We start from the raw sequence: 26,504 nt of genomic DNA on the forward strand, positions 1-26,504 counted from the left end.
CGATATCCACGACACGTACTGGTTCGTTCGGCAAGCAAGCAAGCAGGCAAGCGAGTGGGAATGGGAGTTTTAGTGTACGAGTAGGATAGGAGATACCAAAGACTTTTTAAATATCATCTTTCTACAGTTCTTTTCTTGGTGCAGTGGCATTGCTTTGTCTTTGTCTTGAGAAAAGGTGCACCCTGTACAGTAGAAGGAAGGAAGCCATTAGGTTCACAAGTCGACTGGCTGGTTAAAAGTCTGGTTGGCCACGAGAAGAGGTGTATGTAAACCCACACCAGGGCCCCCCAGACGTTGGGCCAGTCTCTTCTTCTGCAGAATCAATTATTTCACCATAACTTTGAATCTCATAGGTCTTTTGTCGTACCTATACTGATAGTCATCGCGTCAACTTCAATACTTACGAGGAGGGTGTGCGGTTTTGCACTCACACCACCAAAGGAACAATATTTCCCTTCACGTTCGTATCCCATGCTTGTCCGTAAACACATCGATCCCCGCTTCATTCGACCCTGCAGCACTCCATTCAACATCATGAAATACCGCAGTCAGCCGGGGAATCGATATCACCTTTCTCGTTTCTGCACGGTACTCCAAAAATGGTCAAGGTACGTACCAAGTATATCCCACCAGTACTCCGATTTGATGTACCACCTTGTAGACCCTCTTTCTTTTCTCTAACCTCCAATTCCTCCAATCTTGTCGCTGACATTGACACATGAAGACGCACAAGTTCCGCACCCAGGCCCAAACAGCAAAACCTACCGCGGAAAAGCCAAGCGAGAAAGAGCCCCATCATGACATGCCATGCTTCATGATCGCCAGTCATCACAGCACGAGGACTCAACCCTACAAGGTCCTATGTCTCCGGCTTTCGAACTGGGTTTGCTGGTGTCAACTGCCGTTCCCCACAGTTGAAGCTATTAGGTACAAGCTGTGTCCGCTGTGTCAAGCAGGTCCGTCCGGTCTGGGCCCCATTCCCAAAGCTGGATCCAGATGGCGGCGATCTTTCATTCTTGGTGTTTCTGGGCTTTTTAGTTATGAAAACGCTTACCCACCGGTCTGGCACGCCCTGGTTATGGTACACTAGCTTTGAGTCTTGCTCCCAGGCTAGATCGGTCAGTTTCACCGAGGATTAATCCGCCGAGGGAAGGAATGCCGGATGCTACCTTCGTCACCCACCCGGAGTGTCAAAACGAACCGATAATACGGTTGCATTCCGAACCTCGGTCGGTGCCAGGTGGATGGACGACGGACGTGGCCCGCCGCCGGCCGGGCGATGCAACGCAACGACGAAGCTATCACGGCTTCACGGCTTCTTTGCATGCCTCTTTGTCAGAAGTTTATCTGAAGCTGTGATGTTGACAACTTGACGGCCGGCGAGCTTTCTGCTTTGTCTCATCGCCATCGGGCACTGACCGTTCGGTGCAGTTCACAACTTGGGTAAGCACCCCACATGCTCACATGGTATGCGCAGTGATGGAGACAACCGTTTCTCGGCTCCGGAGAGGATTGTCCAGCTGCATGATTGTCGCCCTTGCTCCATTGAACATCATTGCATTCCCTTTCCTTTCCGCACCTGCCAGGGACGGGGACGGGGGACGGCGGGGGTCTGGCCCCCCCTGACCCGCAATATGATGTGGAGACAACCGGCTCCGGCCTGGTCGGTGGACCTCCGTGTTCTTGGATTTGGGGGATCCGGATCCTCTTCTCCTCCTTCTCCAATACTCCTCCAATGATTCCAAGGATACCCCTTAAAGGACCGGTCGTGATGGGTTGGGAAACCCACTGAGACAAAATGCGTGTTGAACGCGGCAAAGATGTAAGAGAGCCACATCCCACCACCACTCCGATACCTCAAATCCGGGGATGTTCTCCAAAAAAAGAGTGCCCCAGACGGACGCGGAATGCGGATGCAGAGAGGGGGAGGCTGGCACGCACAGCTAGGAACAAGGAACTGGGAAACGGTATTTTCGGTTTCCCTTTTCCTTTCTGGTCGGTTCTCCAATCCCAGCTCCCCCAACTCCATCAGCAGCAGCATCTCCATCACCAAACTGTCGGGAACGGGGGTGGGAGACACGGGAGAATATGGGGATCCCGTCCGGATCTTGAATTCCTCCCCGCCGGCTTATTTTGGGACTGTTACAGTTGCCAGATTTGGAAGGGCAGAACGTCATGGTGACAACACCAGAAATCATTGGATATCGTGATTAGACTTTCTGAACGACTGGCCCGATAATGACCACGTTCCCGCGACCCCCTTTTCTGTCGCATGGCATGTAAACAAGGGGAAGTGTTGTGATTTTATGTATTGTTAGACCGCAGTTTGTAGAATTTACTCTATTCATGATTGTTTACCTCTTGTTGTCCCTTTTGAGATACCCATCCTTTTACTGTGCGATATAAACTCATCATTTTCTTTCTCCACAACAACAAACACCCGGACACTCAGACATCTAGATACCCCCAAACACCACAACAACAACAAAGATGGCAACACCCCGCACAACCACCGCCCTTGTCATCCCCGAGCTCAACGGCCAGTTCGAGCTTCAAGAAGTCCAGCTCAACGACATCCAACCAGAAGAAGTCCTCGTCGAGATTGAGGCTTCCGGAATCTGCCACACCGATCTCTCGTGCGCTATCGGCTTGCTGCCATGCAGACCCGGCGCGGTTTTGGGCCATGAAGGTTCGCAATTCTCTACGTCATTGTCATTCACCTCAAAAAAGAAAAAAAGAAAAACATCACAACCGAAATCCCTGTTACCCCAACTGTTGAACCCCAGATTCTCCTCCCTGAGGCCTGAAACCCTGATCCAGACCACCCGGCCACAGGGCCACTACACCCTATGCAACCCCAACCCGAACATGTCAAGACGGGAAAAAAGAACACCAAAAATGCATCACCACCCTCACCGTCCCCAACCACCACCCAAAATGCCAGTACTAACCTAACCCACCCCTTTGTAATCCAGGCGCCGGCAAAGTCCTCTCCGTCGGCACCTCCGTCACCCACCTCTCCCCCGGCGACTCCGTCCTCCTCTCCTTCTCCCACTGCGAGTCCTGCGCCCCCTGTCTCTCCGGCCACCCGTCCTACTGCCACTCCTTCAACGTGCGCAACTTTTCCGGCTGCCGTCCCTTGCCCGTCCTCCCCGACGGCTCCGTCGATTCCTCTTCCCTTTCCCCCGACGGAGTCGACCCAACCGCGGACCCCAGTTTCGCCACTTTCGTAACCAAGGACCCGGGCGGCGGCAAGCCTATCTTCTCGCAATTTTTCGGTCAATCATCCTTTGCAAGGCACACGCTTGTACACAAAAGTACCTGTGTGAAGGTCCCCCCTGACACAAACCTGGCGCTCTTCGCGCCAATGGGGTGCGGCATGCAAACCGGCGCCGGCGCCGTTCTCAACTCGCTGGGCGTCAAGCCAGGGTCAAGCATCGCCGTGTTTGGGGTGGGCAGTGTGGGCATGGCGGCCGTCATGGCTGCTGCGTATATTGCCAAAGCCAAGACTATTATCGCCGTCGACTTGCAGGAGTCCAGACTCGAACTGGCCAAGAAGCTGGGGGCTACGCATGGGGTTTTGGCAGGGACTGTGGCAGCAGATCTGAAGGGGGAGGTGAGGAGGATTTGTCCGCCTGTGGGCGTGGATTATGCGGTTGATTGCACGGGGAGTGTCGCTGCGATTAGGACTATGATTGAGGTGCTGGGAACGAGGGGGAGGGCGGCGACGGTGGGTGCCCCCGGGTTCGGGAAGGAGGTGAAGGTGGATGTTATGGAGCATTTGACGTATGGGAAGGAGTATGTGGGGAGTTGTGAGGGGGATAGTTTGCCTAGGGAGGTGAGTTTTTCTCCGTTGCCCATCGGGTTGGATGCAATGGGGGATGGAGGAGGGTGAAGGGAGAGAAGACAGGATGGGATGTTGATGCTGACTTTCGACAAAAAGTTCATCCCCTTCCTCATCGAGCAACACGCCAAGGGCAACTTCCCCATGGATCAGCTCGTCACTTTCTACGACGTCAAGGACTACAAGCAGGCTTTGGAGGATTCGCACAAGGGCAAGGCCATCAAGGCTGTTTTGAAGTGGTCATAGGGAGGGTGCTACGAGGAAAGCGGCAGTCGGAGATGGGGCTTGGGTACCTTATTCAAAGTACGAGCGATGAGGTTGGACACGAGGATCCGACATATTTTGGGAGGAAGGTAACGGCATCCGTCGTTGGTGTATGATGTACACGAAGTAAACAAGACGCAACTTTTCACCTACTGCCTTCATCTATCGAACAAAGCGAGGTCCCTCCCTCCCCGGATGGGGCCGCCGGAGGCATGCAATGCCCGGTAGGGTGAAAGTGTTGGTTGAAGCTTTGCTTGCACGCTTATATACGACAGGAACTTCCACTTGAGCTTCCCTGAATTTCCGTGGCCTCCCAAGTTTTACTGTCCGGCTGTCAACCAAATGATGGGATGGTCGACTTGCTCCTCGAGCTTCTTCGAGCTGAGAGGCCGTGCGCATCCATCCTAGATCAAACCTCAAAGCTCCCGGTCTCACTACAGTCCAGTTATCTACGACAAAAGCTTCCGGTCCGGTAGATTCTCCCGGCCATGATCAAATCGCAAGTGGCTATCCGCTATCCAACCTGGAACCCGCCAAAACATGTTAGTTGGGAATGGAAGTATGGGAAGTCGGAGAAAGAAAGAGGGGTTAAGCACTCTCACCACATCACTCTGACGTGACTTTGACCTCCCCCCCCTCTCGCCCATGCGTCCTCCTTACCCTCCATATCCCCTCTTCTGGCCAGAAGTGTTATAGGCAACACAAAGGGTCATCATACCCTTTCCACCTCATTTAATCTTGCATCCTGCAATCCAGCAGTGACATTGCTTCCTTGTGTAACCCGATCTCATACACTCGAAACACTACCCTCCAACCCTTACAGACCATACAGACGAAACAGAACGACACAGTACAGTACAAAACATCCAAAATGACCATCCTCACAAAAGCTTCATCTTTGGCTACTGCAGCCGGCGGTGCCCTTCGGCATCATGGCATCAAGGCAGCCTGCTACAAGTCCACCAGCACCCACGTCCCCTTCCCCGCCGGCATAATCGACACCCTCCAAATCTCCCGCCACATCTACGAACAAGAAGGTTTCGTTCCCGAGGAAGTAACCGACTCCTACGCCGTCTCGCCCGCCGAAGCCGCTCTGCGCACCACCGCTCCTCACACCTCCGCCGCCAGCGCCGGCGGCGGTCTCAACCACTACCACGGCCTGTTATGGTCGCACTGGCACCCCGGTCCGACGGCGGGAGTCGAGTACCAAACCCGTCAATTCGCCGGTTCTTTGAGAAAAAATGCGGCGGTCTACGACCCGTCCATCTGGGACTGGGGCGACTTCTCGCATATACAACCGGACCACCCCGTCGCTGCGCGCCCCATCATGCCGGGGGATGAGGACTACGATCCGGTGACGATTAACGACATGCCAACGCACAGCGAGGCGAACGTCAAGGCCGACAGGTCGGATATCGATCCCTTACTCGGCCACGGCCCTTTGTGGTCGCACAGACACAACCACGGTTCGATGGCGGGGTACCAAACCCGGCAATTTTCGTCTTTGGCTTCCTATGTTATTTTCAAACGCCATGCACCGGTGCAGGACCCGTCTGTTTGGGACTGGGGCTTTTTCAGCCACATCCAACCGGACCATCAAATCCCGCCGCGGCCTATCTTGCCGGGGGATCCGCACTATGATCCGGTGACTATCAATGATATGCCGTCGGAGAGCGAAGCGATTGTCAAGGCGGAGAGGGCGAATATTGATCTGTTGCCGATGGGGTTGCACAAGGTCATCCCGTTGCCGGTGGGAGAGGCGATGCCCGAAGCGACGGAGAGCGAGATGGATGTGAAAGCGGATAGGAGCCCGATGGCAGAAGATCCGCTGCACTCGGGGTATGGGTATGTTGAGGCTAGTTACTTCAGCGGGGGAGAGATGGGGGAGGGCATGAAAAAGGAGATTTACATTAGGGAGGAACGGGTGTTTATGGAGGACTTTGGGGAGGAGGATGAGAGTATCGGGACCAGCTTTGGAGAGGGAGAGGGTACGGAGGGATATGAAGGGCAGATGGGGTATTTTGGGGAGGAAGGACCGGCGTTGAGGAGGAGGTATGGGTTGGAAGAGGTGGTAGGGATGGAAAAGAGTGCTGAGGAGATGGAGTTGGAGGATGCCATGTTGCCGCATTTCTACAGGTTTTATTGAGCCGTTAACAGTGTCTGTTGGTTTTGGATGTGTATAATGTGTGCGATTTGAGGTTGTGCTCAGGATGAACCAGGTAGTAAATGAATTCTTGTGTAAACACTTGTAACACTAGCACATAGCTTGAACATGTCCCCCGATAGGAGATGGACCAAAGAGGTTGGATCACAACTCCTTACCTCGAGTCTCACCTTAACACCTCGGTTAGAGTCTCCCTCATCCACACTGATGTCGATCCACGTGGACTCGTGGGATAGGCGTCATATAAAAGGGACAAACGAGTTCTGGGACGATGTTCATAAGAATATTTCCATGATTGCCGCAGCAATCAATTGGAAAGTAACAGACTCTTGTGACCCCTGTCTCTCAAAGACCCGGGTGTTGGCTACCTCTACCCGAGACATCACACGGCATAGACACGCACAAACCAGCGTCGAAGGAAAACGCCCCTTTTACCGCCAGGATGGAAGCGACCGTTTAGGATGGAAGGCTAAGGGTCGTACGAGGCCAGGGACGAAAGTTTAGTGTACCGCGCCTGTGGAATGCCCTGAATGCCAAATGCCGGCGCGGAATGCAGCGTGGATCCCGATCGTCGTTCACAAACGCTCTTGGCCCTGCCAAGGGCGCGCACTGTCAACCACTGAGCCGTCAGTGCCGTCCTGCCGTCCCAACACAGCAGTAAAAAAAAAAGGCATCCATAGATCGGCAGGAGACATATAGTGGTGATCGGCTTTCCCGAAGGGACGTACAAACGCCTGAACCCCTCCCTTGCCAAATGAAGAGAATATCATACCGGGAACATGAAACGCAGCTTGTTTCTGGGCGCTCACCGTCAATTGGACGAGTGTTTCTTTGCTTGCATAGGTACCAGATGTCGTGCAACTGGGTATGGCTAAGTGGGTAAGGGTGACTGGGTGTGGGAAAGATTGTGATGTTGCTGCGTGAAATTGCAATGCCCGTGGTGGCCCTTTCAAGTAGAAGATTTCCGCTGCAGCAATTCTCTCTTTCGAGATTTCAACCTGTGAGCGTACATCGTGGACTTGAAAGTTGCAGGTCAACTTGTTGCAGGCCAACTTGAACGAGCGACGACGTATCGTGAACCACAACACAGCCACCAGCACCATGACGCCGACTGCGACTGTCTTTAGCGTGGCGACCGCCGTTCTCGGGCCGTTGACGACGACATTCACACCACCGCCAGCATGTACGGTAGCAGTAGCTGCGGTTGAAGGGCAGTTCCTTGGATTGGGAGGACATGTTGCCCCCTCCGGCTGGCTCGGTCAGACATGTTCGAAAGGCGGCCCGGTTGACGACACGGCATGCTGGCCACCAACTTCCAGCGGCGCGGAGTCCAGGACAAAAGCGTTGGACGGATGGGGATATTACTCTCCGGGTTTGCACTGTCCAGTTGGGTATGCGACGGCATGCTCGGCGACAGGCGGTGGTGGAAAATCCGACTTTGCTTTTCAGTTCGCACCAGGCGCCAAAGAGACCGCAGTCGGATGTTGTCCAAGGTAGGCCGCCCGTCATAACTGGCCTTATGTTAGCAATGTACTAATACGATATATAGTGGCTATCTGTGCAGCAGCGTTGACAATGGCCAGACATGTGTCATGGCAGCCACGTCGACAGAAGTCGAGTATGTGACGTGCGACAACTCGAACACGGCTGACCTGGCCACCATGACGATACCAAACGAGAAGGCAAAAGTCACAGACTTCCACTTCTATGCCCCGATGATCCAAATCAACTGGCAAAGCTCCGACAGACCGACCGAAACCAAGTTTGCCGGGACGCAAGTGGAATCTCTCTCGGTTGATGTTGCGACCATGTCGACATTGGCCATAGCAGGAGACGCGCCATCAGGCGTGACTTCCAGGGTTGCGTTCCCATCAATATCACCGGGTTCTGAAGACGATAACTCCGGAGCTTCCATGGGCAACCAGGATGGCTCAAATAGCCCTGAACCAGTCAGCCTCGATACTGGTGTCAAAGTCGGCATGGGCGTAGCGGGCGGTGTCTTGGCCGTGGCCCTTGTTGCCATAATCTTCATCTGCGCTTGGAGAAGACGGAAGAACCGGATCGAGGAGGAAGAGTTTGATCGCATGTATGGCATGAAGGACGTGGGATCCAGCACGGCGGACCTGAGGCATGAGGAGATTCCGGGCTGGCACCGGGGACCGGCGAAACGACAGCCGCCGCCGCCGGTTGATCCATTCCGCAATAGTGGTGTTTTCGATTTGATGGCACCACCTGCGCCGTATCATCCGCCACCTGCCTATCGGTAGAGAGTGTTGTTCTCGTCAATCGAGCTGGTCTGGTGTTTGGGCGTGGGCGATGGGTGCTCGAACGGCACGTGGCGATGATTTGATAGTTGTTTGATACCAATTTGTTTATAATGATGCAAATATTCGTACCCTCTCATGATTCAGCCCAAAGACGATGCGAAGAGAAGTTGACGAGGTTGAAGTTGGTTTGATGTCACCAAGACTCCGACTGGGTGTCCGACTGTAGTATTGAAGCACGGGCCACATTCCCTCTGTGGACCTTCTGCTGACAGTGCATTCAGTGCCAAGACTGCAACCCCCCAATCGACTCCATCGCGCGCATGTCATCAGAGGGGAACACTTGTCACAACACCTTGGGCAAGCTATACGTTCGGCCAACAAACAACATACACACACCGAAATGATACCATGTCGACGGAATCGACCCGCCCTTTGTTGCTGCCGCAGAACCGCAAGCTACGCCATCTACGCGGCATCTACCTGAGGAACCTCAACTTCACACACCAACGCGGACGAACAGTTGACGATGCTGCTCTTAACAAGACGGCCGGAAAGCTCGAGGCCTTGCGCCAGAGACCAGACTTACACCATACCCTATCATCAGAGGACCTACGACCTCCGGCTGTCAGACGCAAAAGTACCTTTTCAGGTTTGGCCAACGCCGACCCCGCCACACGACAAAAGACCTTCGAGGATACCTTTGCTAGCAAGCTTGCCGATGCTTTTTTCTCTCTTCATGTCGACGGTCTAGAAGATCCGATATATATCAGCGAGGTTGCTGAACGAGCTACGGTGCGCTTATCATGATAACGTCTCAGATATAGCCAGCGCTAACTATGGACAAGAACTTCAACTTCCGTCTATTCGAACTCGCCGACCTGGACTCGACAATAACCCGATCACCCCAAGTAACAGTCCGAGTATGGACCAAAAGACAAGAAGAATGGAGTCTCCTCCTCGAAGACGAAGTCGATCTTCGCGCCCTCAACTGGCTCGGCACTCTCCAAAACGTCCACTTCCCGCCCAACAGCCTCGTCTTCCACATGATAGACGGCATCTACTCCCTCGAGCTCTCCAACAAATACCCACCGCCCAAGAAAGAAGTCCCCCCTTTACCAACATCCTCCTACAACGTCCTCATGCGTCTCGCAACCCTCAACAACTCAGTCCAAGACGCTCTCGCAACCCGTGACGCCCTCGCCGCGCAAATCAACGACCTCCTCGCCCAGGAAGAAGACAAACAGAAGGAAGCGGGAACCCTCGCCGAAGCCGAAGAGAAAGTCAAGCTAGCCTCCAAGTACCTCACCCTCCAAAAACGGGCCGTGGCCGCCGCCAAGAAGCGCAACGACGACCTGCGCGCCTCCATCGCCGCTCGGAAAGCCGCCATAGAATCCGGCTTGGCCGTACAGCGCAAAGCAGAAGAATACGTCCGGCACGCAGCCGGCGAACCCCTCTCGCAATCCAAAGCCTTGCTGTCCTCCGTGCGCGACCAAATCCGCGGCCAACGCCGACGCATCTGCGAGGACTTATTAACCATCTACCGCATCCAACCGATCCCTCCCCCGACAGACCCGAAAGAGCAGAAAGAGCATGATCCGCTGTCCTTCCAGATCTGCTCTCTGCCGCTCGCTAACACCGTGCTGGACCCAACCACCTCTCACTGTTCTGCTTTCGCAAGATGCGGATATCCAAAAGAAAAATACCCCCACGAAGAAACCCTCTCCGCCTCCCTCGGTCTCGTCGCCCTCCTGGTCCACCACCTCCAACTCTACCTCTCCATCCCGCTCCCCTATCCAATAAAATGGCACGGCTCGCGCTCGACTATCAGAGACGATATCTCCAATTTTCCCGTAAACCCCAACGCCTCTTCGTTCTCTTCTCACGCTTCGCAATCTTCCCGCTCTTATTCATCCAACAACAACCCCTCATCCACCTCGGGAGAAGAAGCAGAAGACCCAAACCGCGAATTCCCCCTCTTCTTACCCAAGGGCGGCAGCACAGCCCAATACCGCTTTGAATACGCCTGGTTCCTACTCAACCGCGACATCGAAGTACTCTGCTGGAGCCAGGGGCTCAAAGTGGTGGACATTAGGCATACACTGCCGAATCTGCAGTGGTTGTTGATGGTTTGTAGTGCGGGGAGGGAAGAGATGCCGGAGAGAAAAAGGGGAGGGGTTAGGGGGTTGTGGTTGGGGAGGATAAGGGGGAAGGTGGTGGGAATGGGGGCTCTGAGGTTTGATGGTGTTGAGGGGGGTTGGGTTGATAGAAATGAAAATGGAAGTCAGGCGGGGAGTGGGAGTGTTGATAGTGTTGATGGGAGTAGTCAAGCAGGAGGAGACGAGAGGAGTAGAGATGATGGAAGTAGTAGAAGGGGAAGCGTGGATAGTGATGCTACCATCACTTCAAATACGCCGGCGCGAGTGAGGATGGGAGGGTTGACCATTGGCAACGCGAATGGTACCAAAACTAACGGAACGGCAACTAGGTCGTCGCTATCTCGCTCGCCCTTGGCCCAGCTGCCGTTCTCGGATGAGGGATCAACGAAGTTGACGTTGAGGACCAAGGGGTTGAGGGAGAGTGCTGCTCGTTGAGCTGTGACTCTCTGGTGTATAATGAGTTTGGTTCGGATGATTGCGGTAAAGGTTGACGAATGGGTCAAGGATGGCTATTGCAAGCGATGCGGTTATGCTTATGGTTATGGTTATAAATATGGGCTATGATAATGAGAACAAGAGCGATGAATTTGGAACAGATTATTTTAACGAAGACCTAACTAAGCACCGGTTAGAGAAAGAATATGGCGAGGAGGAGGTTACCTTGGCGTTTCATGAATGCATACAATACCTTTCACAAAAAAAACGCCCCGTTAACGTTCGTTTTTTCTCCGCACAAAAAGGGCAAAACTCAACTTCCTATTATTATGTTCATCGACGACGACTGAAGGGGATAAATGTGATAAAGACACCTGACTTAAAATGGATCTTGGTTAAACGCCGCCGACTTGAAGAGGAGAGAAGTTGAAGTCAACTAAGTGAGTGTGAAACAATGATGGTTCATTACATACATGTTCACCTCACCACGAAGAATAGAACACAACTTGAACGAAAGGAACAGGCAAGGCATGTATGTTTGAACCATTAAACTTTTCTCTTTATAGGTAAGTCCTAATGTTGATAACTACTTGATGCTTTTTTTCCTCCCAAAGCCATGCTTCCTTCCGTAATGAGTTTTCCGAAACCGTACAAATACAAATGTATGTAAGTAGTAAGTAACCATGAAGAAACTATTTCACTGATTACAAAGCCCCATCTACGTGCTACTAGTGTGAGGTATACTAGCAGTTGTGGTATATCCATCCCTATCCCTTCCTTTTCCAACTTCTTCCAACCAACGAGCGCTCAAAAACACATAACACGCTCTGTTTTTATCCTGGCTTCAAACTTCCACGCTCAAAATCATATATCTCAAAAGAAAAGACCCTTCTTCTTCTTCTTCTGCCCCTCCATCCCCTTCAAAATATCATCAAACGTGCTCCCCCCATTACTGGGCACCGGCGCCGGTTGGGCTACCTGCCTAGGAGGTGACTGCCTCGGCGGTGATTCTCCCCTCCCCAATGGACTAGGACTAACACTCGACCCCGGATGCTGCTGCACCTGTTGACCATTCATACTAGCAATCGATCCCCTAGAAGGATCTCTATACGCCGCCGGCGGGGCGCTGGACCTCCCATCATTATACCCCTGCGACTCGCCAACGCTCAAGTTACCCAGCGCCGCAAGAGTCTGGGCGCTGCCAACGGAACTAGCGCGATGGCCATGAGCGGGTTGGAACCCGTTGGAGTTGGAGGAGTCGGGACGGCCACCTCCGGAGGGGATGTTGGCGGGAGTAGAAAAGACGCGGGAGCTGCGGTCTTGGCCACCTCCGGGAGCGAGAGATTGCATGAATTCTGCCTCTTGTTGAGACGAGGGGCCGTTGGGACCGAATTGGCTGAAGTCGAGGGGTTCGAGGCCCATGGCGATACTAGATCTATAGGCTGAGACACCGCGGTTTGCTGGTGATCCCGTGCGCGGACGGAGGTGGGGGGAAGCGGGCTCGGAACCGGGCGTGCCGCCGCCTACGTAGCTGCTTTGTGGCCTTGAGCCGGAGCGCTGATGGCCCGCGAAGAAGGGGTCGTTGTCTTGGAATACCGGGCGGGGTGGTTCCAGGGGGGTGATGCCCTCGCCCATGGCGGCGGCGGCGGCGTCGAGTGGTTGGTTGATGGCGGCCGCGGCAGATGCTGGGAGAAAAGTGGCCTCCCATTCCTTGGCTGCCAGCCAGCAGTGCGAGCGCATGTAGATGCCTTCGACGGAGAACATGACCACGTCCGCGGACAGCTCGACGATGCCTTGGCCATTGTTGGTCTGGTACCACATCTTGCGGACTTCACCGGCGTCTTCCATCCAGGGCGGGTTGCCCTGGGGCGCTTCGCAGAGGAAGTACTCGACTCCTTCGGTCCAGTGGAGGCCGGGAGCGTCGACGACGAGCATGGGCAGGGACTGCAGAACGACGTAAAGGAAGAGCCAGTAGCCGACGCGCTGGTTGGCAATGTCAGAGGGGTTGACGCCCTTGGCTTCCTTGTGCTCGAACTCCTTGAAGGCTTGGAGGAAGGGGAGCTGTAGCGCGTCGGTGTCGATGTTGCGGGACTTGATAAGCATGAGCAGCAGCTCGTTGGAGGCCAGCTTGCGGTCGAGCTTGGCCCGCTTCTTGGCGTCCAGTTCACGGTAGTTCTCGTGGATGGCGGTCATGGAGGGGATCTTGGGGCAGTCGAAGGGGATGGGCGGTAGGACGGGTGGAGAGGAGTGGTCGAACTCGGAGAGCATAGTGCGCAGGGCGGAGCGCATCAGGAAGAGTTCGTACTCGATCTCGTTGGCGTTCTTGGCCTTCTCCCTCTCAGCTTCGGCTTCCGCGACACCGTCGTCGAACTTCTGGTCGATAACACGGGGAGTGATGGATTCGCGGTCGACGAGCAGGTCGTACAGCGCACAGCAGTCGGAGTAAAGCATCTTTAGGCATTGTCGGTTGAGACCACTCTGGGAGAACTGGTTCTTCTTGCTTCGCGCCTTAGGTGGCCAGTTACCAAAAAGGTCTTTGTAGTAGCTGAGCACAAAAGTGCGCATTTTGCCGAAAGATTTTTGCCATTCCTTGAAGTTGAGGTGCTTGGCCTCCTCACTGGATGTCGAGCTACCAATGCCTGCGAACAGGGAAGGGAACTCAAAGCTCTCGAGACGAAGGTTGGCATTGGCCTGTCTGTTGGTGAGATCCAGATACGCGCGCTCAAGCCTGTTTCTGGTGCTGACTGAAACACTGTTGTAAATGGGTAGCTTGAGATCCTGGATGGACTCGTACTTGCCCACAGCGTGGGTGAAGGCTTCGTTGTAGAGAGTCCATGACCGCATGTGCTCACCCAGGATGATAGCCTGGATGGTCTTCTCGCGGCTGCCTCTCACATCCGAAACGCCAAACTGGTCCAAGAAAGAGTTGAAGGCCGCATCGACCTGTTCGCCAAACGTTGATCCGTCATGGTTTCTGAAGCCCAAGTTCTTGAGCAGGGCAGCCACTTGGAGTAGTGTCGCAAACAATGTCGGGTATGTGTTTGTGGCAATGATGGGCTGGCTGGTCAATAGAGCAAACAAATTCCTTGCTGCGACGAGACTGTCGAGGCTCGTATTTTCAAGCGGGAGGTAGAGGTGTCCATCATTCGGGTTGGCGCCGTAGGCCGATGGCGGTGGTACTGGTCGCCTGTTGGTGGCGTCGTCGACTGTGAGAAGGCTGCCGGCGGCACTAGCTTTCCGGGGGTTGTTGAACCCGGTAATCTCGGACAGCAATCGTTGCGACGAGCTGACGAGGTAATCGTGGACTTTGAATGATGGGCCGCGGCCACTCTCTGGGGAATGAAGGTAGATGAAGAGGTTTCCAGATTCGTTCCAGAGTTCCGGTACCTGTAAGTGGGTAAGGTGAGTATGGGTGACGGAAGACCAAGACGCCGACGGGACAGTCGGGTGCAACGGATGTAACCATAGAGGGGCACGTCATACCTTTTCACCATTCAGGAGGTTCGCAGTGCTGTAATCGGCCTTGCTGTCTGGCGCAACAATCCAGGCGGCATTGCTGTCTCCCTTGTTGACCTCGGAGTTGGACCTTGATCGGCCTCCGAACCAACTCCTCCTCTGCTTGTGCTTCTGTGCTGTCGGGCCACTGTCATCGCTGCCGTTGGAATGTGTTGATGTCGGCCTCGAGTCTACCGAAGTGGAAACGATGCGCGGTGGCTCTGCCGAGGGCGTGCGATGATGTGCTACTGGAGGTTGGCTGGAAGTGCTGCGGCCGCGCGAGTGCCCTGTAGAGGATGTTGGTGAGCTGTTGAGGGGTGGTTGTTGTTGATCTTGTTGTTTCTGGAGACGGTTGGGTGGGATGGCGGCTCCCGGCGGAGGACCTTCGACCGAGACACTGCGGGACCCGGTGCCGATAACGGGCCTTGTTGCGGGGCCGGGAGAGGTGGAGGGGTTCGTCTTTTCTAGGGGCATTGTCGACGCTCGGACTTTGTGTTCTAGGTGGTTTGTTAGAGAGAAAGAGAGAAAGATGGATCGACTTAAGAACCAACCTGTTTGTAGGGACGACAAAGGAGGGGAGCTATTAGTAGGATTCGTACCCAATCCATCGGGTGACGAATACTTCTTATTATGGGCGGCGCTGACACTGGTACTTGGCCGGCCATTGGTGCCATTTGTGGACTTTGCTGGAGTGGTTGCTTGCTGCGCCCCTGGATTGGCGGCAGTGACCGGGGCCATGGAAAGGAGGGGATTGGCAGTCACTGGCCGTTGCTGCTTGTGCAGCTTGGAGGCTCCAGTGGTACCTTTTAGCGCAGTACCCTCCTGCAAAAATGATGGAATCAGCATCGAAAGGCGGGACTTGCGCCGTTCCATTTTTGGCGCCTGGGATCCCTGGTCGACGTCTTTGTTATCCGTTGTTTTACTGTTGACAGCAACACTGGTGTTCGCCGTCGACATGCCGCCTTCTCGGTCGGTGTCTGGAGAGGTCGCCTCGCTGCTGATGATGGTGGGTGTCGTCTCGGAGTCTGGTGTAGGTGGTAGCTGGACCACGGTGGGCTCTTGTATTCCCTTTTCTCTTCCACCAAGAAACGAGGAGAGATGTAGCGAGAGGGTGCTCTTTCGATGGAGGAGCTTGCGCTGGGTTGGACCGGCGTCCATGGCAGCACTCGGAGGGGCCATGTCGGGCAACACAGACGATGAATACTGATAGTGGTAGTGATACTGCGGCGGAGGCACAGCGTAGACGGGAGGACCAAAAGTTCTGCTTCCCATCTTTTCCCGTGGAAAAAGGGCGCCGTCGCCTAGCCTTATACCAAGAGGACGCTATTCCGGCAAAGAATCTCCCACCCCTTATTGCAAGGGGGCCGACACAAACGGGGGACGGCCTGGTCGTGGAGTCGTCGGGGTGCTGCGTTGCCGAGAACCACAATGTAGTTCAAGTGGATCGTGATCGAGATGATATGACGGAGGATTACCGGTAGGAGGAGGATGATCACAAGTTTCTGGAAAAGAAGGAGGAAGGCTATAGACGGAGGTGCGTACATCAAGTATCTTTCAGTTGGCAGTCAAGGCAAAGGCAGTGGGCGGGACACACGGAAAGATATTAGTCCTTAAGTGAAGGGGTGCCTACAGGGACAACATCGGACGGGAAAAGGGACGACAGTGACAGCGACGGGTACAGCTCGACAACATTGCAGGGTCAGTCCTCGTCGAAAGAGACATCGGCATCTGCATGGCTTGACATGCTGCAGCAGGTGTTGACAGACTTCCATGACAGCTACATAGTATCTACATAGTATGTACCTACATACAGTATCCCTACAACGAAGATCTCGAATTTTGTGTTTCAGGACCGACATGTCCAGCTGCCAACGGGGCGATCGGCTTGGGCTGTGGTTTGATGTTCTGGCCATCAACCACTTTAACTTCCCTCGGGCAGGCATATCATGTGTTCCGCCGTATAGCGCCGTATACGCAGTGTTCCGCGTGGCTTTTTCCTTTTTGGGTCTTTGAGAATTCCCATGGCCCGTCCTGACCGTGGCCTCGCATGGGTCGTCAGCGGTTGTCAGTCCTCGTTGGTGACACAGGATGCCGTATCCATAAAGCCACTCGGGGTCCTCCGACATACTCGCTGCCTCATCGAATCCTTGTGGCCTTGCACGCTAGAACTCTGAGTCAGTGTTTGACGCGGCTTTCTCTTGAGCATGAAAGAAACGGGTTCAACGGAAGAGAGGCCGCGTCGGCATGGCTCCGGATAACGTCATCTCTTGAAAGGGTCCGGAGACGGCATTTTTAGCGTCGTCCTCGTCTATCGATAATGGCGGGGTTACGTGCAGAAAGGGTCGCCTTTAGGGGGCAGGGGGTTAGGGATGATGGATGCATGTGGATGCAGGGGTAAACACTTGTCACCCGCACCGGCCGCCCGTCCGCTCGTCCGCTGTTAGGTTGTCACTTGCAGTTGCCGTTGTCGACAGAATGCAACTTTGTCCTTTTTATTTTTTCGCATGTTTCAAACTCTTTTCGGTCTCGCTCTCGATTTGCTCACCGTATCTTTCACAAGGCTCTTGGATCCTCTTGATCTCTTCTGGGCGAAGGAGAAAGTTGGATACTTTGTTCCTTTGCGCAATAATATGGGTACGAGATTATGGGCGCCATCCTTGTCTTGTGCTCCACCGAGATTTATAACTTTCTCCGGTAAAATGACGAAGCCAAAGAAGCCCGAGAGGTTCTCAACACAACGAACCACTGGGCGCCCCATCGCGGCCCTTTCCGTCGTCGTCAACAACATCCGGGGTAAGCTGAAAAGGGACACGACAGTCGGAAGCACTGCCACTGCCACGCCCGTCTGCCACGTCGAAAAGCTTCCCAAAAGAGGAGTATGCTGCTCCTACGCACCAAAGTCAAAGCACCCGATATCCCGAGCCAGCGGATGGGAACCAACCAATTCACCCACACGCAAGCTGTACGTGTAATCCCGCTAGACACTGGCGTGCATTTTCAAACGACATTTCCAGCAATATCTCAGTCCCTGGGTCCGCTTGGTAACGAGATGGCAGCATTTCATTCCCCAATCGTGCAAACCCAAACTCCAGATTGAGAACTTGTGAACCCCGGAGTCTTCGGACCTCACTTCACCTCCATGGCCATGAGCTTTCATTCACATTTCACCCGACACTATGGACCTAAAGAGATCCACCTCGCTACGGCTACCGGCATACGGTGACGCTAGAACAGCTAGAAGGAAGCTAGAGAAAGCTCCCCCTGGGCATTTACGCCTCATTATGCCCCTGTTAGCGCATTCGCGCTCGTCGAACGCCAGCGAGGGACAGGGAGCATGGAGGTGGTAGCGTAGGTCTATTTTTGGGCAACAGGCCGTTGGTTCTTCTGCCTCTTTCACGCGAGACCACGGATGATCACCACCAACAACCAACAACCAACATTAACCCCAAAGCCATCTTGCATATAGCTGCCCCTCTTCCCGTCGCGATCCTGCTCCTCAATAGGAAGGTTGCCGAGAAGCGAGTATCGCATTTGATCCTTCGGCTTTCACTCACCAAGGAAGAAATGGCATGATCGGACTTGCACAGTGAGCTCTGTGTGCGCCCTTGCGAGGTTGTCAAGGGCCAGGAGCTTTTTTTTTTCTCGGAGAGCTTCTCACAACTTACAGAATCCTCCTCTGGAATCTAAGAGGCCGTTCGTTGGGTACATTCAGGCGCCTGGGCCTCAACATTTTCCACAACTCGAGCGGAAGAGCCGGGAGCCAACACAGAACAACACACCGCGGAACCATATTCTGTCTGCACGGGGAATTACAGATCACCAACGACTAATTAGCCATCAGCCAACCACGTGTAACATGGTCAACCATCCAACCCACGGAAACCTCGAAGACTGTCATGAATACCACGCTGCACTTAAACCCAGAGTCTACCCAAGGGGACGGAACCGCCCCAACCGCCCCAACCGCCCTTCTTTGCCCTAGTGTAAAGGGTGACCAAGATCTTGTGGTGGTGTGTAAGTTTAGTCCAAAGTGTAGGTGACTTCATCTTCAACTCCTGCTTTAAATTACCTCTATGCTTCGCCTTACCACCACCGACGGCACAGGCAGGTAGGAGGTAGCCGCCGGGACACAACTTCAGGACCTCAGCCTCTTCCTCCTCAGTCAAAATGCATCATGGAGGCGCGGTTAGCGCTTGGAAGCATGGTGAGGGTGACAAAGCGGGAGGAGGAGGGAAAGCGAGCGGGTGGCGCAGGTGAGTTTGTAAACTCATGACTACCTCTACAGGAAAATGATTTCGAGTTGACGCTGGTTCAAGAAAGAAGAAAAATGACCAGACAGTAAACGCCGAGGTGAAATGTCATTTGATCAGTTAGGTTTTCGACTGTATCGCGGAGCGGAGTAGAGCACTGGTTTAACATCGCCTTACTCATCCGGACGGCTATCCTTCGCCTTTTTGCCTGTAAACTCTATTTATCTTGTCCACTTGCTACAACGAACGGGTGGTGTGACACAGCAGATATCACGGACGAGCCGCAATGGGGAAACTCACCCACCAGATCCCTAACAAACTAACCACCCAAGTATCAGTAACCTGTGTTGCCCATGGCACAAACCAAACAAAACTCTTAAAAACTGAAACTATCAGTGTAAGACAGCATGAAAGTCCCCACCGACAACCTGAATAAGGTAGTAGGCACTCAGTCGTAGGGCAGCCAACCAACTGCAGCAGAAGAAGTGCACATCAGCACAACCAAGTTTCACAAACTACAGACCGCAGACACACAAACCTTAATTCCTGGAACGAAGCTCGTATAAACGTCCAGTTCCATCACACAATCTCCCGGTTTGCTTTCTTGTCGTGGATGCTGTTCCTTTCATCTACCGGGCTACCGCGCTGTTGGGTCCAACTTCATCTTACTCGAAACTCTCCGGTGTCTAGACATGGATGTTTGTTCTGTTGAGTTATGTAGTTGTGATTAGTGATACAGACACTGCACATAACCTCATCAGCCACAGTAGGAGGATATACAGCTATCTTTGTCCTGTTGTTTGCTTAAACAGACGTGCCTATGAACATCTCAAAAACGCCCAACAGACGACAAACCACGTGTTGGGAGGTATACATCGGTAGAGGTAGGTATGCAGTTTGATTACACCTTTCCCACTGCCTACACTGCCATCTGCCGTCCGTTAGGTCACATATTCCTACAATCCTTTTAACGCCAACCATGATTTGCCCAAATCGACGTGTGAGGACAGTCCCTCTATTCTGGGACATGTTGTGGCTGTCAAGCAACACCACCTCAGGGATCTACCTACCTCCTTAATAACCAAAAAAAAAAATAAAAAAAAAAATAAAAAAAAAAAAGCCGAGACCTTATGCCCATCACCCATGCATGGATAGGTCTCAGCTTTTCTGTCATGGGCGAGCCTACCTATGTTCTAGACAGTTCACTAATCAAGTTATCCGATTGTGTTGTCTGCCTTGTGAGAAAAGCCACAACATCAAACCATCAGAGGGAAGGACACAAATCACGCCGACAACCGCTCATCGAAATGGTTCAGTGGATCAGTTCCTCGTCGAGGTATTCTTTGAGGCCCGGAACGATACACCTCTTCGTTGACTTTCAGTCAGCACAGCCTCTTGCGAAAATCTAAACTTGTTAGGTAGTGCTGTAGTTCCCAGATGTTTTAGGTCGTCAATGTGTCGATTCAGCACTGTGAAGTAGAAGGAATAGATACCTTACGCGATGCCTGTCACAGCTTCTTTCTGCCTTAAATGGACAGACCTAAGTTGACTTTCGAACTTCAGCCAGTCAGCCCGGCCACTCCGACATCTCTTCCTCCTAATTCGGAAGCTAGGTAGAGGTAGTCACTCCCGCAATGTCCATGTTGCACAAACATAACTCGTCGAAACCAGTTACACAGCCGGGTAAGGCCATAGAGACTCACAGACTTGCATTGATAAGTCCGAGACCGAGTGTGAGTCTGTCTGAGTGGCGAATTTGGGATGGGATAGGATTAACAGCCAACGAGCCACTCGAGCCTCACAAGCCACATGAACGAGTCGAGTCCGAGTGACGATCCCTCGGTGCCTGTCAGCCTGTCAGCCTGTCCTCGAAAAGCCAATGGGTCAACGGACTACAGGCATGGACTTGAGAGGTTATCAAGACTCAATCAAGATCAAGATTAAAACGGCTCGCTTGGTTGAGCCTCAAATGACCTTTACGTTGCCAGACAAAATTACTACACTATGTCTCTTACGTAGCACTTAGAACTATGTGTCAAAGGGCATAGGTACCTAAAGAGACTGCCAGGAGCTTGTTCAAGATCTCGTATTGTCAAAGTGATCAACGTCTTTCTTACTAAGGGGCTCTCCTACGATCATAGAGTAGGTGACCCCGTACAACCCAACTTCTACCTTTCCGTGTTATCTCATCCAACAAACAACCCCAAGGACGAAAGGAACAAAGGTATCAGGAATCATCATCCATGTCTCGTCCAAGCCCCTGTAACCCCCTGCCTGGTATAGCTGCAATGCTGCCTGCTTTCGCCAACCCCCAAAGTAAACAAAGAAAAAAAGCTGAACGAAAGCAAGACTTGACGACAAATCCTCCCTGATACTACTGTGATACCAAGGGTCAAGGTCATGACGCCAGAATGTGACCCTGACATTAGAGACATGGCAGCCAGTTGAAGCCCCCTCTTCTTCCATTAACGTAGCACGAAGGGCCTTGAGTTGAGTAATGATGCCCCGGAACACAACAACCCCCTTTTCCTTGAACCTCATCTCCCAACCAGACTTACCCAGTTGTCTCTTGATACCCTCAGCAACACCACCACCGCACCAGTTTTCAGTGGCGCCTAGTCCCCTGATCAACGTTTACCACGTTCCTCCCCCACGGGAAGGACGTTCCTTCACCTGTGAGCACATCCAATCCTGCAGAGCCCAGGAAGAAAGCTCGTCGATCTAGAACGTAGGCAGTCATTGTGCCACGGGAGCGTCGATAGTTATACCCAAAAGATCTCAAAACAATAGGGCAGGTCTAGGTGGCAATAGGGTTTGGAAGGGGCATTGGGGTATGTTGCACGTAGGGGGAGGAAGGAAAGTCATCGCAACAGCAAAGGGGCCCAAGCCAGTAACATCAACAACCAATCAATCAAAACATCCTGGTATCTAACCAACCCAGAAACAGAAACGTGAGAAGAACGCCGCAACCCCATGCTTTTCCCGTTATTCATTCACTTTTCACTTTCCCCTTCACCTCCCATTCTAAAACCCCCTATACCCCCCACCCACTCCTCCCGCTCCTCCTCCTCCCCCCGGCCCTCGCGGCCCTCCACCCACCGGCGAATAAGGCTTATACCCCGGATACCCCGCCGCTCCTCCCTCATCCTGTGCTCCCATACCTCCTCCTTGCTGCTGTCCCATCCCCGGTTGCGGCCTGGAATTACCTCCACTACTAAAATCAAACCCACCCCCACCACCACCACTGTTACCCCCCAAAGTATTTTGACCGCCCAATGTATTCTGACCACCCATGGTATTATTCCTCACCGGAGGCTTGGGCAACGGCCCCGTCGGCGCTGGGGAGGGTGTTGAGCGCATCATGTCGCCGTAACTAGCTGCGTTGTTTCCGCCATAACCGTTGTTGTTCCCCCCTCCGTAACTGTTGTTCCCGCCAAAGGTGTTTTGCCTCTGTTGCTGACTGCTGCCCTGGGAGTATGGCTGGTTTGAAAAGCTGTCGTACCCTCCTCCTGTTACTCCGGTCGATTGAGGAGCGGGAGAGTGATATCTCGGCCCACCGAGGAAGGAATCACCGCCTGCCATCGCCTGGTTATTGCTGGATCCCCCATACCCGAGACCATTCAGTTGCTGTTCAGGAGCTGGCGACCGGCGGGTCATTGGATTTTTGGGGTAGGGTATTGTGTTCGTGGCGGCTGGTGGTGAGCGGACGCGGTTAGGTCCCATGCTTCCGGCTGCCATGCCCATACCCGCGGCTGCGCCACCGGCGGCCAGGCCGTAGGGTTGTTGTTGTTGGGAACTGCCGTACCCGCCTTGGTTGCCGGAATTGTAGTTATCGTAGGGTGAGGTATCGTAAGGCGAGGCGGGGCTATTGGTGCTGGCACCGTAGGAATCGTAAGTGTTGTTTCGTGCGGAATCGTAGGTGTTGTTTCGTGTGGGCTCGCCATAGCGGCCGTAGGCATCTTGTTGTTGGTTGCCGTAGCCACCTCCGGGGGCATTATACCCTGCGTTGCCTACGGCGGCGGGGCCCATGGCTGATGCGGCCATGCCGTAGGGTGATGGAGAGGAAGACTGGCCGTAGGGAGAGGCCAGAGGCATCTGGTTGTATCCTTGGGCGTTTTGCTGGCCATAACCACCGTTGTTTCCGTAGAAGCCGTTGTTACCGGCCGGAACACCATACGGGCTCTGCTGGCCCCCTGGTGGTGGACTGGGTCGTGGTGTTGTTCCTCGTCCTGGCCCCGCTGCTGGGATAGCAGCCGCCGCGCCGGACATGACCGCAGCCCCGGCCCCGGCACCGGCACCGGAACTCTGGGTAGTCTTCTCCTCCGGCTTCTTCAACTGATCCAGCTCCACAGCCTCCTCCTCCACCAACACCTTCTTGCTCCCTGCACCCTCCCACTCCGGCATAGCAGGCAGCGAATCGCCCATTGTCTGCCTCTTCTTGTCGACCTCGAACACGGCATATTGGGGTTCGGACGCCTTGGTATTATACGAAGGTTCCGAGTATGATGGCGCTGGACGGCTACCGAAGCCGTGGTCCATAGGCTCCGCAGCCTTGTAGCCCTGATCGGGTGGAACGAAAGGAGCGTCGAGGTACTTGTGTTTGCGAGAGCCAGGAGGATCGCAGCAACCGCAGCAGTTTCCGCAGCATTGAAGGCACCGGAAGCACTCGCAACAGCAAGAGAGACCGCAACAGAGGCATCGGCCTATGCACCAACATACCGCGAAGATGACGACTCCGGCGAAGATCATGAGCCCGATGGCGGTCCATCTGTGAGAAGAAGGTTAGCCCGTGTTATCTCGGCGGCAGCATTGCCTTGTCGGGGAAGAAAGGTTCGGATGGACGTACTTGCAGTAAGCAGCCTGCATACAATTGTCCCAACTCGAAAATGCCGTCTTAACGTCGTTGAATTCCTGGACGACATCTCTTGGTTGGAGAGCGGGTTGCACGCTGCGCACCAGTAAGTTCACAAACCCATCCACGATTCCCCCCTGGACACTCCTCCTCATTGCCACGTCTATTGCAGGCATTTTGTCGGTTCTGTTTATATTCCTTTAAAACTCGGAAGGATATTGTATGTTTCGTCCGCTGGTCGGTGCGGATCTTGGACAGGCCGGAGTGATCGACGACCTGTCCAATCGGTAAAAAATTGGTATCGATGAAAAAATGATTCTATTGCAGTCGCCGCTAATCTCTCATTGTTTTGCGCGTTCTTTTCCGATTGTCGTCCAAGTTAGTGATGTGATGTTGGACTCGTTGTTCTGGTTTTTAGTTGCAAAACCGGCGCGATGGGTATCTTGGAATTCGATGAATCGTTGTCGACAATAAGCTACCAATGGCAAAAGAAAAGACTGTATCTTGCGTGCGAAGCTGAAAGGAATGAACAGCGCGCTTGCGTGCAGAATAATGGGTATCGCAAAAAGAGTGTGTCGTCTGCAGTATACCGATACTGTCTGAATGCGTCGTTCGTTCGAAGATGGCGAAGTCGAAGGCGAAGTCGTCGGTCGTCTGTCGTTAAGCGCGAGCGGCGAGCGGGAGGATGAGCAATCCAAACCCAACCTGAATCAAAACCTGAATGCAATTGGGCAAGGCGACTCGAAGGATGAACAGTACAGTATCATCTAGCCGTGTCGCCAGGTTGGACAAAACGGTCGCACAGGTCGGGAAGGATGTCGCACTGACTGGTCGTCTCAGATTAATGTTGAAACCAGACAGACGCGGCACAGTAACGGTAGCAATAGACAGCGGCCAGAAGTGACAGAGGTGAAGGAAGGGAGAGGACGAGGAGAAACGACTACCGACACCAAAAAGGGGGCAGTGTAGTGTAGTACGAATCCCTCTAGAGGCCAAGAAGCGAACCCGGACCGCGGAACCTGCTAACGATGCTCGGAAGGGAAAGCGAAAAAGATGAAAAGATGGATTTGTGCCTCGCTGGTGTGGGAAGGGGTAAAAAGGCAAAAATGCGGGTGAGTGGTGCCTTCGAATGACCCGCTTGTTCCTGTTCGTCTTCCACAACCCCGGTTCTGCTGCAAGGTACGGACGGGCTTTGATGGGCTAGGAACGGGGCAATGCCAGGGGTGACAGAGGGGACAGAGGGGACAAGGACGGGCAGTGGAACTGTTCTTGGGTGGGATTTGCTCACCAGGGTCCTCACTTTTCGGTGGTGAAATGGTGAAACACCAGGCTAATGCGCCTTGATTTGCGCGATTTGCGCGATTCCCACGGGCAGTTTTGGGGTATCGTGGTCCGCATCCGGTAAAGTGATGCTGGTGACCGGAGATGTCGATGTGATCTGTGATATGCTGTGGTGTTTTCTACGAGGAATGTAGATGTACAACATGCCACAAGAACTCCCAAGAGTCCCACGTGTTGAAGTCGCAATTCGCAATCGCCAGCAAATGCTCGCTACTTACCGAAATAAGAAAGCCGCGAGAAAAAGGACCACGGAGGGCGATGAGCAAAAAGCTCCCTTTGTACACAGCCCTCTTCCCATCTCTTGGCCTCGCCTTGGAGGCACAGTATCAGTCAGATCACCAGCGCAGGATCACAGCACCGAGCCTCGCCAGCGGGCACCTGCGGGCTGATTCGCGCGTGTCATGCTTTCACAGAAACCGGATGAACCTGTTGCCCACTACGCAAGTAGTGTACAAGTCCGTCAAAGCTCACGGCCACGGGCAACGCCGCCGCCGCCTCCGCCTTCGGCCCCTCCCACTCGAGACGCACGGCCGGGGAACAGAGAAACGAGGCTAGAGAGTGGAATCCATCCATCCGCGGACGGGACTCGCGGGAGCTGGAGCTGGAGGCCTGTCGGGACTTTTGCCGCTTCTCGCTTCCCAAGCTTCCAACGGCTGGCTTATCCTAGCCTTGCAGTGATGAGCCTGGCAAGGACTCGCAAGATGGGACTTGTGATCGATGCGAAACTGAGTCAGAAGGGTGCAACGAGCGGGGTGCAAGATTACGATGGACCGATGGACCTTCTTGGAGGCTTGCTTGGGGGAGGAGACATCGTCCGCTTTCTCAGTGCAGGAGGGCAGGGCAAGTGGTGATGTGCGTGCGTGCGTGCGCGCGCGCGACCGAGGGGTAGGTAGGTAGAAAGCTTGTAAAATGTCATATTGTGATGCTGATGCACGTCGATGGGCGGGCAGTGTATGTAAACATTCCCAGAGAAAGGCGATGTTGAAGCTGCGAAAAGACCGCCAGGTGTGTTTGGGTCGCGATATCGCTTGCAGGGATTCGAAACCACCGGAGAGGAGTGAACGCGCGGGCGGGCAAATCATCAGGTGATGCGTCATTGCGATGGGACTGGAGTGCCAGATGCTGTCAGCCAAAGCTCGACGGAGCTCAGCCAAAAAGAGCAGAAGAGAAGCACGGGTTAGGGTTACATATGCCCAGACAAACTGCAGGCCCCCTCACCTGACCTCACCTGACGTTATAAGCTGACCATCCGGTGCAGGTAGTCAACCAACAAACCAGAAATGGTCACGTAGCGGAGTGGTTACCGCGATGCTCTTGTGAGTCTTGACCCCGAAGATACCTTCTCCAAAGTGTTTGTCCCATACTAACACACGCAATTAGATACCTCCAAGCCATTGGAAGTTATGCATAGGTCCTGGGTTCGACCCCCAGCGCGA

General features: G+C 53.8%; 8 protein-coding genes across 8 annotated transcripts; 3 read left to right on the plus strand and 5 right to left on the minus strand.

The window, feature by feature from the left end:
* Positions 1 to 232: 232 nt before the first annotated feature.
* Positions 233 to 799, minus strand: B0H65DRAFT_439263 (uncharacterized protein; the record flags this gene model as incomplete). The annotated part of the gene is made up of 2 exons (XM_062825401.1): positions 233 to 367; positions 617 to 799. 2 exons carry the CDS (start codon positions 797 to 799, stop codon positions 233 to 235), a joined length of 318 nt encoding a protein of 105 aa, XP_062687473.1.
* A 1,561-nt stretch (positions 800 to 2,360) lies between these two features.
* B0H65DRAFT_453984 (GroES-like protein) lies at positions 2,361 to 4,302 on the plus strand. Its single transcript, XM_062826176.1, has 3 exons — positions 2,361 to 2,689; positions 2,976 to 3,838; positions 3,944 to 4,302. The coding sequence occupies exons 1-3, from the start codon at positions 2,491 to 2,493 to the stop codon at positions 4,088 to 4,090; spliced, it is 1,209 nt and encodes a 402-aa protein (XP_062687474.1). The 5' UTR covers positions 2,361 to 2,490; the 3' UTR covers positions 4,091 to 4,302.
* A 449-nt stretch (positions 4,303 to 4,751) lies between these two features.
* On the plus strand, positions 4,752 to 6,551 carry B0H65DRAFT_67444 (uncharacterized protein). Its single transcript, XM_062831259.1, has one exon. It carries the CDS (start codon positions 4,980 to 4,982, stop codon positions 6,252 to 6,254), a length of 1,275 nt encoding a protein of 424 aa, XP_062687475.1. The 5' UTR covers positions 4,752 to 4,979; the 3' UTR covers positions 6,255 to 6,551.
* An 822-nt stretch (positions 6,552 to 7,373) lies between these two features.
* On the plus strand, positions 7,374 to 11,130 carry B0H65DRAFT_417700 (UV radiation resistance protein and autophagy-related subunit 14-domain-containing protein; the record flags this gene model as incomplete). The annotated part of the gene is made up of 4 exons (XM_062824104.1): positions 7,374 to 7,765; positions 7,822 to 8,535; positions 8,902 to 9,331; positions 9,385 to 11,130. 4 exons carry the CDS (start codon positions 7,374 to 7,376, stop codon positions 11,128 to 11,130), a joined length of 3,282 nt encoding a protein of 1,093 aa, XP_062687476.1.
* A 537-nt stretch (positions 11,131 to 11,667) lies between these two features.
* Positions 11,668 to 15,183, minus strand: B0H65DRAFT_453992 (uncharacterized protein). The gene is made up of 2 exons (XM_062826177.1): positions 14,614 to 15,183; positions 11,668 to 14,517 (listed from the first exon to the last, which is right to left on the minus strand). The coding sequence occupies exons 1-2, from the start codon at positions 15,097 to 15,099 to the stop codon at positions 12,004 to 12,006; spliced, it is 3,000 nt and encodes a 999-aa protein (XP_062687477.1). The 5' UTR covers positions 15,100 to 15,183; the 3' UTR covers positions 11,668 to 12,003.
* An 883-nt stretch (positions 15,184 to 16,066) lies between these two features.
* On the minus strand, positions 16,067 to 17,507 carry B0H65DRAFT_67514 (uncharacterized protein). Its single transcript, XM_062831260.1, has 2 exons — positions 17,171 to 17,507; positions 16,067 to 16,787 (listed from the first exon to the last, which is right to left on the minus strand). Exons 1-2 carry the CDS (start codon positions 17,411 to 17,413, stop codon positions 16,236 to 16,238), a joined length of 795 nt encoding a protein of 264 aa, XP_062687478.1. The 5' UTR covers positions 17,414 to 17,507; the 3' UTR covers positions 16,067 to 16,235.
* Positions 17,508 to 20,938: 3,431 nt separating this feature from the next.
* On the minus strand, positions 20,939 to 21,632 carry B0H65DRAFT_67527 (uncharacterized protein). The gene has a single exon (XM_062831261.1). It carries the CDS (start codon positions 21,414 to 21,416, stop codon positions 21,057 to 21,059), a length of 360 nt encoding a protein of 119 aa, XP_062687479.1. The 5' UTR covers positions 21,417 to 21,632; the 3' UTR covers positions 20,939 to 21,056.
* B0H65DRAFT_565305 (uncharacterized protein) lies at positions 21,633 to 24,175 on the minus strand. The gene is made up of 2 exons (XM_062830281.1): positions 23,722 to 24,175; positions 21,633 to 23,643 (listed from the first exon to the last, which is right to left on the minus strand). The coding sequence occupies exons 1-2, from the start codon at positions 23,901 to 23,903 to the stop codon at positions 21,900 to 21,902; spliced, it is 1,926 nt and encodes a 641-aa protein (XP_062687480.1). The 5' UTR covers positions 23,904 to 24,175; the 3' UTR covers positions 21,633 to 21,899.
* Between the last annotated feature and the right edge of the window lie 2,329 nt (positions 24,176 to 26,504).

This window comes from Neurospora tetraspora (genome assembly GCF_033439725.1).
Source record: "Neurospora tetraspora strain CBS 560.94 chromosome Unknown B0H65scaffold_1, whole genome shotgun sequence".
Classification (NCBI taxonomy): Eukaryota; Fungi; Ascomycota; class Sordariomycetes; order Sordariales; family Sordariaceae; genus Neurospora; species Neurospora tetraspora.

Excerpts from the sequence above, each read along its gene's own strand:
- B0H65DRAFT_565305 (XM_062830281.1), bottom strand. The coding sequence starts at position 23,903 with ATGCCTGCAATAGACGTGGCAATGAGGAGGAGTGTCCAGGGGGGAATC. Across the intron at positions 23,644-23,721 it reads ATGCAGGCTGCTTACTGCAA|ATGGACCGCCATCGGGCTCA; the intron begins GTACGTCCATCC and ends TTCTTCTCACAG.
- B0H65DRAFT_67527 (XM_062831261.1), bottom strand. The coding sequence starts at position 21,416 with ATGAGGTTCAAGGAAAAGGGGGTTGTTGTGTTCCGGGGCATCATTACT.
- B0H65DRAFT_67514 (XM_062831260.1), bottom strand. The coding sequence starts at position 17,413 with ATGTTGTTGACGACGACGGAAAGGGCCGCGATGGGGCGCCCAGTGGTT. Across the intron at positions 16,788-17,170 it reads AGAGCCTTGTGAAAGATACG|CGTGCAAGGCCACAAGGATT; the intron begins GTGAGCAAATCG and ends TCAGAGTTCTAG.
- B0H65DRAFT_453984 (XM_062826176.1), top strand. The coding sequence starts at position 2,491 with ATGGCAACACCCCGCACAACCACCGCCCTTGTCATCCCCGAGCTCAAC. Across the intron at positions 2,690-2,975 it reads CGCGGTTTTGGGCCATGAAG|GCGCCGGCAAAGTCCTCTCC; the intron begins GTTCGCAATTCT and ends TTTGTAATCCAG. Across the intron at positions 3,839-3,943 it reads GGGATAGTTTGCCTAGGGAG|TTCATCCCCTTCCTCATCGA; the intron begins GTGAGTTTTTCT and ends TTCGACAAAAAG.
- B0H65DRAFT_67444 (XM_062831259.1), top strand. The coding sequence starts at position 4,980 with ATGACCATCCTCACAAAAGCTTCATCTTTGGCTACTGCAGCCGGCGGT.
- B0H65DRAFT_453992 (XM_062826177.1), bottom strand. The coding sequence starts at position 15,099 with ATGCCCCTAGAAAAGACGAACCCCTCCACCTCTCCCGGCCCCGCAACA. Across the intron at positions 14,518-14,613 it reads ACCTCCTGAATGGTGAAAAG|GTACCGGAACTCTGGAACGA; the intron begins GTATGACGTGCC and ends ACCCACTTACAG.